This window comes from Temnothorax curvispinosus, unplaced genomic scaffold (assembly GCF_003070985.1).
Source record: "Temnothorax curvispinosus isolate PA1 unplaced genomic scaffold, ASM307098v1 QBEX01016800.1, whole genome shotgun sequence".
Lineage (NCBI taxonomy): Eukaryota > Metazoa > Arthropoda > Insecta > Hymenoptera > Formicidae > Temnothorax > Temnothorax curvispinosus.
The window spans coordinates 515,470-528,771 of NW_020226580.1; the positions used below are offsets into that span (position 1 = coordinate 515,470).

Genomic DNA, 13,302 nt, shown 5'->3' on the forward strand with positions numbered 1-13,302 from the left:
GCATGCAGAACAAAACGCGACACGCTCCTGCTACTGCGATGAATAGAATGTACGGCATGCGGGATTCTGAAATGATTATGCGGGTATCTAATGCATGGAACAGAAAGAGAGAGAGAGAAAGAGAGATAGATAGAAAGTGAAAAGAGAGGAGACGCATGCGGAAAGAGAGACTACGGCTTCAGCTCTGAAGGAGCCCAACGACGAGCATGCACGAAGCGCTATCGAATTTGTACTCGAGCACGGTGCATCATGCTGTACCGCGTTTACGAATAATACTCGATTACGCTCGTTCATGTATAAACCCATGCATATTAAGTGTCTACACTACGCTACACACGCGTCTACAAAATGAACAAGGCAAGATGTGTGGTGAGAGGTGATGGCGAGGAGGGGCGAGGAGGGGGCGTGTTTGGGGGAATTCATTCGTGGATATAGGGCTGTGATGAATTCATCATGGGAGATGAATTCTGAGATGTGGTTGGATGGTCGGTCGGTCATCTTAGTACAAGGACGCGTTTTAGCGCGAATGGGGGGTACGGTGAGGTATAAATCGACACTCGAACGTACACGAGACGGATAATTATGCAACTTGCATGTGAGACCTACGCAATCCTGCGATCGCAAAAAAAGTGGCATATTTAGATCGTCTGTGCTACGGGAACGGCGAACGCGTTCGTGAAGGATGTAGAAACGCGATGAGATTCGCGTGCGAAGGGAAGGTACATCCTGAGCGTCGCGTTACTTTGCCGCAGGGATGATCGAAGCCAACGTAAAAAAGTCGCAGAAGAGCGGCTGACGATGAGGGCAAGATAACGAGGCGGTAAAAAATAAACGAGGAAAGACCAACGGCTCGGCAAAAGCTATCGTTTCTCGGAGCGCAAAGGAATTCGGATTGATTGCTCGTTCGCTCACTCGAAAGACCGGCGGATACATAGTAAAGAGGAAATTACAGCAGTGAGAAGTAAATATAGATAAAGATAGAAAAAGAGAGAGAGAGAGAGAAAGAAACAGAGATAGAAAGTGTGAAAAGAAAGTGGCAAGACAGCGAGAGAAAGAGTGTACGCGCGAGGAGGTCGTCACCGGCGACGAAAGCAACGCTCTGTGTACAAGTTGGGCTGAGCGCGAGCTCCAACCAACTGAAATTCCAGAAAGCTTTCGCCAACAGGGGGAAAAAACACACGATCAGCGTCACAGCAACGATGAATAAGATGCAACCAATCAAGCCTGCACTCAAATACTCGCGCGGGACCTGCGCGGCCGCGTTTCTTTTTTTTTTTTTTTTTTATCATTCCGAAACTTCGCTCAACCATCATTATCAATTATCAACGTCATGTCATTCTCAGTGCTCCGTTTTTTACTCTGGACCTAACCGTGGACTCGTAAGGTTGCCTCGTGGATCACCCTGCCCGAGGGATTACTAGCGACACACGCGTAACGTCCGCCGTGCTCCGGTGTTACCGGCTCGATCAGTAGTATACTCGTCCGTGGGCCGAGTTTCCCGACGCTGAATCCCATGAACTGCGACAACGCTTCGCCCTCGTGGGTCCAGGCGATCTCGATCGGCGTGTCGCCTATCGGCACCATGCATGCCAATTGGGCGGCCTGCCCGGCATAGATCGGTCGGTCTCCAAAATCGAACGGACTGATCCGCGGCAGGACTGCAACGGAACGGCAGATAGATCCATGCTCCCGTAACGATCCTCATTTCCGGTTCCCTCGATCGTCGATCGACGCGAACGATCGTGTCGATCGTCTGTCGTCGTCTGCGTGTTTCGTTTTTCTATAATACGCTCTTCTGTCCAAGAATCTAACGTTGCCTCTCACTTGTATCCGGCGTGCTGTTATTCCCCGTAGATTGCACGACAAATAATCGATGGCTCTAAACTAATTACATGCGGAATAATCGAGACTGGCAGCCCTTCGATTGAATCGACTGATGAGATAACACACTTCGGGAACCGAGCTATCGAGATGAGAGAAGGGATGCGGAGTGACAGAGAATGAGAGACAGTTCTGGGCCGGGAGAGAACGGGAGTACGGCTCATCTCGTAGTAATCGACGCCTCGTACCTCGATTCAAACAAGTCGTGGGCGCAAACTACTCTCTCGCCTATGCGAATCAGCTAAACGGTTTAACCTCGTTACAAGGAAGACAACTCTCTATAGATAGAAGGGAGGAGTATGCGTCGAGCAATGCAGATTTCCAGACACACATATCTCGTAATAATAATATCATCACAACAGTTAGGACAGACAGATTGGAGATTTTTACGACGTACGTTAAGCGGCAGCAAGGGTCGTAAATCTAACATATTGAGACGCTCTACTGATAGATATAAATATAATATATAAAAATCTACAACCGAATAAAAGGGTAAACGTACCACTGCTTTCCGCTCAAATAGTAACACGCATACAAAACGGTGGTACTCTCACTACGCGTACGCCCGTTAAACACCATCATCATGCCGCGCGGTTTCGCTTTGTGTTAAAGAAAATATAAGTATATATATATATATATTTTTTTTTATATTTTGTTCTCTGTTTTACTGGATGCTTTTGTGATCGTGTGTTCGTTTTCTCTGTACCGTTCACTTTCAGATGGGCGCTGTGCCGAGCACTGCCCGCTGGATTATCGGCGACGCAAGCATACTCCCCGGCGTGCTCGCCCCTAACAGCGGGTATCGTCAGGGCCGAGACTCTATCCCCCAACGCGGTGATACCCACTCCGTCGCCTACCTCTAAATGGCGACCCTCGAACAACCACTTGAGCGAAATCGGCGTGTCCCCCTTCACGACCGCGCAATGGACGATTATCAGATCGCCGGAGTTGGCCTCGTCGAACGCGAACGGCTGCAGATGTGGAGCGACTGCCGGGAGATAGAGAACGGAACAGAAACTAGAGACAACAGGCAATAATAGACAAAGAGAAAGAGAATGAGAGAGAGAGAGAAAGAGAGAGACACGCGGGCGAGAATAAACGTCCCGGTTATCGAGGCGAATCTACGCTGCGTGAGATCTAAGACGCGATATCACCGGGCACGATTAGCCCGGTGATAATTCCCATAATCTCGTAACAGCCTGCTCTCGTGTCTGGCCGCATCCGCAAAAATAACGATCGCAACCTAAAAACTTTATCGCACAGGAATCGGTAAGAGCGCGACGGACATCTGAGGGAAAAAAATCGATTTTGATCAAACGAGTGTCTACGGGAAGAAGCGGCAGTTTAGGATGACGGATGAGGAAGCTGCTTGGATGAGGGGGGAGGGGAGGAGAATTTGCAGGAGTCAACGAAATATCGAAGTAGATTCTTGAGGATCAGTATGCACCGTTCACAATGAGATCGGCCGAGAGCTCGTGTCTGCCGGCAAGGTTTTCCGCGACACACGTGTACGTTCCAGCATGGGTCGCCTGGACGGATCCTATGCTCAGTATGGCGCCGCGTCCGCCCAGATCCACGATCGAGATTCCGGAATGCGGCGAGATCGCATGACCGTTTAAGGTCCAACGGAGCTGCAAGGGTGGATCGCCCTCGACCACTGCGCACGGTACCGTTACTACCTGACCCGAGTTAAGCGGCTCCTCGCCGAACGAGAATGGCAATAATTTCGGAATGACTGGAAGAGAGAAAGAGATCAGAAAAGGAGAGAGACAGAAAAAGAGAGCGTGTGTGTCTTGAAGCCGCAGGGCTAGATCAGCACAGGCGGAGTAGCGCGATTATCAAATCGACGACGGGAAGTCGTATTATTTCGCGAAACGTCCTCGCTTCTTTCGTCCTCTCTTCGTTTCTTCTTGCTTCCGCTTTATGATCCGTGTTATGGCGAGCGTGTCGTTCTTGTATTTGTATGACACTGTATGTTTCGCGATGCTAATTAACAATAAAATCAAAAGAGAAAACAGGCATGTGTAACCAAGGGAATTGAGAAAAAATGTCACGTTCAATAACAACATTCGGTGGCTAAAGTGACAGTGACGGGCTCTAGAGAACACAGACACGTCGTGCTACGAGTATAATATGAAAAGCGAAGAAACTCAAAGAAAAATAACGACGTGGGATAAAAATATAAAACGGGAACGAGACCTCGAGGGGTGGATAAATCAGATAGAGGGAGTAAATTCGGATAAAAGATGACTAAATACAGAAATGCGAATCGCGGCCATAGACTTATCGAAAGGTGTACCATTCACGTCCAAAATGGCCGAATGGGAGACCGATCCAGCCGCGTTCGAAGCAACGCAGGTATACTCCCCGGCGTGTCGCGCAGCTACCGATTCGATGGTCAGTTGTTTGACGCGCTTTCCGGTATCGGACACGATCACGTCACCATGATAAGATTGTATGGAACGGCCGTCGAAGGTCCACGTGATCTCCAGAGGAAAATCGCCTTTGGTCACCACGCATTGCTCCGACACCAAGTCTCCGGCGTTAACGGGATTCTCGCCGAAGGAGATCGGTGCTATCTGTGGGGAGACTGCGATACGAACAAGAAGATAAAGCATAACGGCTCGAGAAAGATGAGAAAATCACGTATAATATTTCTGCGAAATCCGATGAATACACACTTGGATTTCCTAGCCTTGAAAATCGAAAAACATGAGGAACGATCAGCTTTTGCGATTTTTATTTGAAACGTAAGATACGAGGGGAATAAAATTGAAGGTTTGCTTAGGTTTTTCAAGATATGGATCGATATCCAAGGAGAGATTCTGGTACCGATAGCTTTAGCGATTTGAATATGTTGCTGGGAAGGATAGATTTCAAAATACTTTGCGGGAATAAAGTGCTGGCAATGACACTACGTCTTGACATGCGGCTTTTTTTTTAAATACCATTAACCGATAAAGCGGCGGAACGGCTGACAGATCCAACCAGATTGCTCGCGACGCAGCTATATTCGCCAGCATGACGGGCAGTCACAGATTCAATGGTCAGGACGGATGTCTTTTTCCCGGTATTCGTGATTATCACGTCTGGATGAGTGAGACGCGTAATAATTTCGCCATTGAGGCTCCATCGTATTTCGATCGGTAGGTCACCCTTCAAAATGCTACACACTGCGGAGACTTGCTCGCCCCAATTTGCCGGTTCTTCACTGATAGAAAATGGAGCGATTTGCGGAGCGACTGAAAACAATCGCGGAAAGTGATCAATAACTGTATATATAAAATATATATAAACCCTTTGTTTTAATCAACCAAATTCGTAGAATCTGGAATATAATTATAATATGCATCGTCGAGCAAACGTACCCCGCTTTCAACGTTTCCATCGCTTCCCTAATAATCTTAGCTATCGTGTCTTTATTAAATCTTCGTGTTCGTACGTTATCAATTATACCTCACGCGACGGGACAGTTTTAAAGGGGTGCCGTGTTAATCGTGTTATCGCTGTTACGCGAGGGTAGGAGGGGCAGTTTCGTCTAAGTTATTTTTGCAGGCAGAATTCCAAACTCAATGTCTCAATCGTAGCGAGGCACTTCATGCAATTGCAATTGCCAGTACCGTTCACAGCCAAGGTGGCGGAGTAACTCGTCGCTCCGGCAGCATTCGAGGCTGTGCAAGTGTACTCCCCGGCGTGTCTCGGGCTCGCGGCCTCGATTGTCATTAGACTGACTCGCTTGTTGGTGCTCGATATCGATATATCTCCGTAATTCTCCTTGGTGATAGGTTCGCCGTTCAACGCCCACGACACTTCGATCGGCAAGTCTCCCTTCACGACCGTGCAGACCGACGAGACCGCCTCGCCCCAATTCGCGGGCTCGTCGCTGATCGAGAACGGTGCTATCTGCGGGGCGACTGAAAACGATTTTCCAAAGTATGATAAACCTATTCACAGACAAACCCATCGAGTTCGAACACCTAGTAACTGTACACCAGTACACGAGAAAAACCGTCTCAAAGATGCCTATTGAAAGATGTTATATGGAAAAACGTTTTCGCGCGTGATCTAATTCACATTTTTTTATATTTGTTTCGTTATTAATTTACGCTCTTCCAGTATATTTATATACAAATAATACGATAAATAATAGTTTAAAGTTCGAGAAAGATATAAAGATAGTCAAGCTCAGTGAGAGAATATTTGTAATGCCGTTGCTTCGAGCCTACACAACGTAATAGAATAGCGGAGCGCAAAATCTCCGCGGTTATCGCGAATGCGCGATAAGGCCAGACGAGACAGATAGACGCGTCCTCATCGTACTCCCCGTATTCGACGAAGTGTGAAGGGAACGTTGAAAAGACTGTGAGCGCGAGTTGAAGAGGTTGAAAGGGATAATGAAAAGGAGGGACGGTTTTGTCTTCGCCCGGCGAAGGAAGAGACGTTGTCGCGTATATGCTCGTGTATACATGCGCGCGGTGTTACCGTTCACGGCTAGAGCGGCCGTATGGCTGGAGGCTCCGGCTTTGTTCGACGCGGTGCAAGTGTACTCGCCGGCGTGTCTAGCCGCGACAGCATCGATCGACAGGACGCTGAGGCGTTTGCCCTTCGTGATAGAGAACTGATCTGTACTCTCGGCGGATATCGGCTCGCCGTTGAACGCCCAGGTAATGTCCATCGGGAAGTCACCCTTGAGAATGGAGCAGGTCGCAGAGATCGCCTCGCCCGAGTTTACCGGCTCGTCGCCGAACGTGAACGGGAAGATCTGCGGAGCAACTGCGATCGCGGATCGCGCGTGAGAAACACGGTAAAATAATCTCCGTCGGTGAAATCCCCCTTCGCGATTCTCATGGTCTTTACGGTCCTCGCGAAACAGTCGTCGGGAGCGATCACGAGCGATTAGGAACAAGGGTCGTATTCATGAGATTAAGACAATGCGATGAGCGGGTTTATGATGAACTATGAATCGCAGTGATGGATTAGGCAAGTGCTGTACGACGTTTAGCTGACGTGCATGTGTGCTTCTGGAGATATGTATAGGTACCGTTGACAACGAGGATGGTCGAGTGGCTGACGTTGCCGGCTCTGTTCGTAGCTACGCACGTGTACTCGCCCGCGTGTCTCGCGGCCACGGATTCGATGCTGAGAGCACTCATATGTTTATTTATATTCGTAATCGTAATATCCGAGTCGTGCATGCTAATCGGTTTGCCATTAAACGTCCAAACGATCTTTACGGGAAAATCGCCTTTCATAATGGAACACGTTGCTGAAACCATGTCACCCCAATTCGCCGGTCCGTCACTGATCGCGAAAGGCCCTATGTGCGGCGCAACTATAATATTATAATAACAAACAGTCAGAGATAAATTCCACAACCGACAGATTTAATTTTATTTAACGTAATAAAGATATTAAATATTGGACTTATAATAATTAATAGATTGGAGAGAAGCATCGCAATCCTGCTCGTAGAATCAATTCTTTCCACGACGAGCCTGAATTGTTCCTAATATCGCTGAAATAGGAGGGAAGGATTGTCGACGAGATTTGATCAGCATCAAATTGGTAATATTCTTTTTCGTGCTTTCGCACGAAAGAAAGGGATTGAAGGAAATCGTGGGGAGTGATGTACCGTTCTGCACATGCACGATAGGGCGAGAAAAGCTACGCGAAACACAAGACGTGGAAAGACCTTTATACCGTTCACGGCCAGTGATGCGGAATAACTCGTTCCACCAGCAACGTTGCTAGCCGTGCAGGTGTATTCCCCGACGTGGCGCGCTGTCACGGCATCGATCGTAAGCAGACTGACGCGCTTGCTGGTACTAACTATCGATATGTCGGGATGATCTCGAGAAATTGCCTCGCCGTTGAGTGCCCACTCGATCTGGATCGGGTGATCGCCTTTCAATACCGTGCAAGTTACGGTAATGGTGTCACCCCAATTCGCCGGTTCCTCGCCGATCACAAACGGCATGATTTCGGGGGCAACTAGAGGACGTGTGTGTCTTAATTATAGCCCTATTCTGCTTTCGTCAAACTTTAAATGTCGCGCGCGTTTCTCGCCAGATTCATATTTAATACCATATCACGAAGCTTAATACAATTGTAATAGATAGAAACATCTATGACATGTATACTTGAATCTCTCTCTTCATCTTGCGATGTCATGAGCACAGCCTGTCACTTTCGTCAGACCTGAGAATGTGAAGGGACGTGATGGCTGAGGACCTCTTGGGAATGAGGGTGTGAATACTGTGAATAGTATCAGTTTGCAAGCTACATGAGTGGACGACTCATACATGCACTGTAGAATTAATAATAACTTCGAAGAACGTCATATGGTACCATTGACGGCTAAGGAAGCGGAATAGCTCGTCCCACCAGCAGCGTTAGTGGCTACGCAAGTGTATTCTCCGGCGTGGCTAGCCGTAACGGCGTCGATCGTGAGTAGGCTCACGCGTTTGCTGGTGACGATCGCTATATCGGAAAAATCATGAGAGATCGGCTGGCCGTTGTGCGCCCACTCGATCTGTATCGGTTGGTCTCCCTTCAAAATGGTGCACGTCGCGGTGACTGTCTCTCCCCAATTCGCCGGCTTCTCACTGAGTACGAAAGGCGCTATCTCCGGAGCAACTAAAGTGGACAAATGACCGATCGTGTAGCGATAATCTACTGCGAACGTAACATTGACTGCCGACGTAACATTGACAATCACGAGTACAATAACACGCGTCTTTACGATCTGATAACGCCTTGAAGACCGCGATTGACCATCGACGACGATTTTAGAAGGGGGGGAGGGAGAATAATGACGGATAATGAACGATGATAGGATGTAAAGAGAAATAAAGTGATATAATGCGTAGGGAATCTCTCAGACGAGATGTACCGTTCACAGCTAAAGTCGCTGAATAACTGGTCGCTCCGGCTTTATTCGACGCCGAGCACGTGTATTCTCCTGCGTGTCTCGCGGCCACGGACTCGATGCTGAGGATGCTATTCTTCCGCGTCGTCGCCAAGATATTAACGTCCGAACGTTCTGGCCGGATCGGCTCGCCGTTTAACGCCCACGTGATCTCAATCGGTAAATCACCCTTGAGGATGGCGCACACCACGGAAATAGAATCGCCCCAGTTGGCTGGCTCCTCGGCGATAGCGAACGGTGCGATTTGCGGTGCGACTGCAACGGGTTCTACGTGTTTTTTCCCCTCTCTCTTTTTTTGTGTAAACCGTCAATCTTCTTGACAACGTAATTGCCTGACGCGGCGAGATTAGAGAAAGACTTGAAGAGGAAGAGGAAATGAATAGAGTTGTCAGAATATAGCCGCCGTTGTTGCCGTTAACTCTTTCCATTAGACGTTGCGATTATGCACGCGAGTTTCGATCGGGGAGGAATGGAAGAGGAGAATAAGAGGGAAGAGAGCGATTTCAAGACCAACATTTTTGTCTAACGATTATCGTAGATACCGTTGACTGTCAACTCCGCGGAATAAGTGGTTGCGCCGGCAGCATTGGAGGCAACGCAAGTGTAAGCGCCCGCGTGACTCGGGCTCGCAGAATCTATGGACAGCAGGCTGTTCCTCTTGGTAGTGGTCACGGATATTCGATGATTCTCCTCGATAGGCATTCCGTTTAACGCCCACGTAATCTCTAACGGGGTGTCGCCGTTCACCACCGTACAGACCGCCGAGACGGAGTCACCCCAATTCACCGCCTTGTCGGCCATTTCGAAAGGGGCGATGCGCGGCGGTACTGTCAAGATCACAGAAAAGCTATTTCACACTGAACCGGAAACAGGACAAGGGATAACACGTGAGAAAGAGCTCGAAAACGTAAAAAATCTCAACCTTCCGGGTCTTTCACGAGTTCTTTTTTGAAGTTGCAATTTGCTTGAGAGCTTGCCGATAGAGAAAAACCAACAAAGGAATACTATTGATATCTCATTGACATTTTCTACTCAACTACCGATTGTTATCAGTTACATCTCAGAGCTGCGGCGCATTACCGTACACGCAATCTTTCCTGGGTGCCACAAAGCGCTAAGAGAAGCATAACCCGGTATTTCGTGCGTCCAACCAACCACCCAACCGTCATTGATTCAAACTGGATAAGCGTACCGTTTACCGAAAGTACCGAAGAGTGGGTAGCGGTCCCGGCCGTGTTGCTCGCAGTGCACGAGTACTCGCCCGCGTGTCTTGCGGCTACCGATTCGATCGTCAGTTGGCTGGCCCGTTTGCTACTCCTGCTTATCACTATGTCGGGATTGTCGTAATTGTGCTCGTCGAATGCGCCATTCGCGATGTCGATCACACGCCCGTTAAACGACCAGATTATATCGATAGGCAGGTCGCCTTTTATCACGGCGCATTGAACGGTCGCCATCTCTCCCGCATTGGCGGCTTCGTCACCGAAGGTGAAAGGCGCCAGTTGCGGTGCGACTGTAACCGCGAAGGGCACACTCGTGAATCACACGTGGGAGCTTCCGGAGTGGCACTTGAACACTCGCGGCAAGGTAACGGGAGATATTGCCGAGTTAAATTCAGAATCAAATTGGACGACTCATAAAACAGTACTTCTGAATCTTCAGAGGGAAGATCGGGGAAGGATAAGGATACGACACTTCAATAGAGGACATCGAACAACATTGTAACGATACATTATATAAAGCGATACGGGAAAAGACTCAAATAAAAAGAGAACGAAAGAAAGGAAAAGAAAGAAAAAGATACATGGGCCATCGTTTCGCTGTCACTGCGGGATAGACCGTATATCGTCGTCTCTGACGATAATCTCGCTGCTGTAGGAGTGCTTTACGTTGTGCAGGATTATCGTTTTGACGACGACAGTGAGCGCGAAGAGCGGTGATTACTCAATTAATATATTACTGCGGAGACACAAGAAGTTACAAAAGGATAACGAAACTGTATATATATACAGGTGTAAGGCAGTAAGATTCTTTTTTACATATACGAGCGCGGTACCGTTCACCGAGAGTACAGCGGTGTGACTGTCGGATCCGGCGGCATTGGTCGCAGTACATTTGTATCTTCCGGCATGTCTCGCCGCCACGCTGTCGATGCTCAAGAAGCTGACCCTCTTATTGGTCACGATATTAACGTCCGGCCGACTCGAGTCGATCGGGATGTCGTCGAAGGTCCACATCAATTTTACGGGAAAGTCGCCCTTGACGATCGTGCAAGAGACCGACAGCATCTCGCCGGAGTTGAGAGGATCGTCGCCGAAGGAAAACTGAAGGATCTGTGGCGCGACTGCGTGAACGACACGGCAGCACAGATGGAAGGATATAACGAGAGACAGAAAATGTGAAAGAGTGAAAGGATAAAAAAAATGGTACGTTCGTGTATAAGTGAATGTTATGTGAGTCAAAAATATTTTGTACATGTTTGTTAACAAAAGAAAAAGAAGAAATAAAAATGTCAGTAGAATTTTAATATTATTAAATTGTTAGTAATATTTGTAACAGAAAAAAATTATTATTTAATTAATAGAATAAAAAAATGGATATTTGTGTTCATAAGTGTTTAGTGATCAGCTACGATAATCGGTCGCTTAAACGATGCTTCAGGAAAATGAGGAAGATGCATGATAGAGATGGGACGAACATTCATTTCTTCCGTGAAAATCGATTGCATGTACCGTTTACAGCCAGATGAGCCGTATGTGTCGTGGCACCAACGCGATTGGACGCAGTACAGGTATAATCGCCGGCGTGTCGGGCCGCGACTGATTCGATAGTTAAGACGCTGTTCTTTCGGTTCGTGCTGGCTACTACTACGTCGGAGTCGCGACTGTCAATCGGTGTTCCGTTAAAAGTCCAAGTTATTTCGATAGGCTGATCGCCCTTCGTGACGGAACAGGTGACTGAGACCAGCTCGCCCCAGCTGGCCGGCTCATCCCCGAAAGCGAAAGGCAGTATTTGCGGGGCAACTGGAAAGAGCGACTAGGAGAAACGAGACAAGAAGGAGCAAGTATCGATTCGTGATGCGACATATCGGGAATCCCCTAATCGCGTCAATCGGAAGCGTCTTTACGTATCTCGATTACGACGTCCGTTTCAGTCAAATGTGACGTAGACTGCTAAATGAAGTTGGTATGGCGGTGGAATATGTATCTCGTTACGTCAAAAGATCTTTCAACAAGGACTGGTGGGTGACTCGATGGATAGGGGTACTTCAGGTTCGTGTCGATAATTATATACAAAGAGCCTATTGTAACGGGAACCGTGCGGAGAGGATTAGGGTCATACCGTTGACAGTCAAAGTCGTCGATCGACTGACGGAACCAGCTAGATTCGACGCGGAACAGGCGTACTCTCCAGCGTGGCGTGCCGAGACGCCGTCGATGCTGAGGGTGCTCAAGTGCTTGCTGATTTTGGTGATCGTGATACCCGTGTCTTTCGACGTGTCGATCGGCACGCCGTCAAACGACCACGATATGTCCATGGGCATGTCGCCCTTCAGGATCGAGCAGGGCACGGACACGGAGTCTCCCCAATTGGCGATCTCGGCATTGAAAGCGATTGGTAGAAGCTGCGGCCCGACTAAAGAGTGTCGTCAAATAAAAGATCATGCTTCATTACCGAAAAGGATGCAGCGGCGTCTGCGAAATCACGGATTACTCTCGGTGGTGACTCTAGCAGACACCTGTGCGTTAGTCAACTACCCATCGAATGGTCGCATTAAAGCTTTCGGAGGATTCAAAAGTAGGCGAAGGATTTAACAACATCGACGCGGAGGAGGCGTGTCAAACGAGGGGGGGGGGGGGAGAAACAACTATGGTGCCGTTTGCAGGATCTGTGCAAGGGACGAGATAGAAGGTGACAAAACGCAACTGAAGAATGAAAAAGACTGTGTTCTCTAGGAACAGATAATCCCGAACCATTGACGGTGAGGACGGTCGAGTGGGACGCCGTTCCAGCCGCGTTTTCGGCGGTACAAACGTACTCCCCCGCGTGTCTCGCGGTGATGACCGAGATCATAAGCATGCTAACGCGATCCGCGACCTTCTTCGCGAGTACGCCGGAGGAACCGCCCATCTCTTCTCCGGGATAGCTCCAACGTATGTTCAATGGCAGGTCGCCGCTCGACACGATACACTGCAGATTCGCAAATTCCCCGGCGTTCATCGGTAGCTTCGTGAACGCGAACTCCTGAACGACCGGCGGCACTGAAGATGGAGGAGCGATGTATGGATGTATACGATTATACGCGTCCTGCGTCAATGTGCCACGCTCGTGGATATCATAGACATGTTACGTTCAATCTCGAGCTTCAGCGGAAACTATTCTAAACTGTGCGACTTTCGCATTGAAGTCGTATAATTTTCTTTCTCAATTATATGCAGAAGTCTGATTTTATCCTAGATATGTAAATTCGATATTAATTGCCGCGGGAAAAC

The 13,302-nt window shown here is 48.4% G+C and overlaps 1 protein-coding gene across 1 annotated transcript in view; it reads right to left on the reverse strand.

Moving 5' to 3' along the window:
* Window positions 1-13,302, reverse strand: part of LOC112466992 (hemicentin-2-like) — a 40,322-nt gene that overhangs the window by 12,229 nt on the left and 14,791 nt on the right. Inside the window, 16 exon segments of the mRNA XM_025035393.1 lie at window positions 1,371-1,658; window positions 2,588-2,869; window positions 3,329-3,616; window positions 4,106-4,471; window positions 4,830-5,155; window positions 5,429-5,795; window positions 6,364-6,654; window positions 6,923-7,213; window positions 7,582-7,872; window positions 8,230-8,550; window positions 8,628-8,751; window positions 8,754-9,064; window positions 9,352-9,636; window positions 10,002-10,322; window positions 12,152-12,445; window positions 12,784-13,071. Coding sequence (XP_024891161.1) covers window positions 1,371-1,658; window positions 2,588-2,869; window positions 3,329-3,616; window positions 4,106-4,471; window positions 4,830-5,155; window positions 5,429-5,795; window positions 6,364-6,654; window positions 6,923-7,213; window positions 7,582-7,872; window positions 8,230-8,550; window positions 8,628-8,751; window positions 8,754-9,064; window positions 9,352-9,636; window positions 10,002-10,322; window positions 12,152-12,445; window positions 12,784-13,071 — 4,734 coding nt within the window.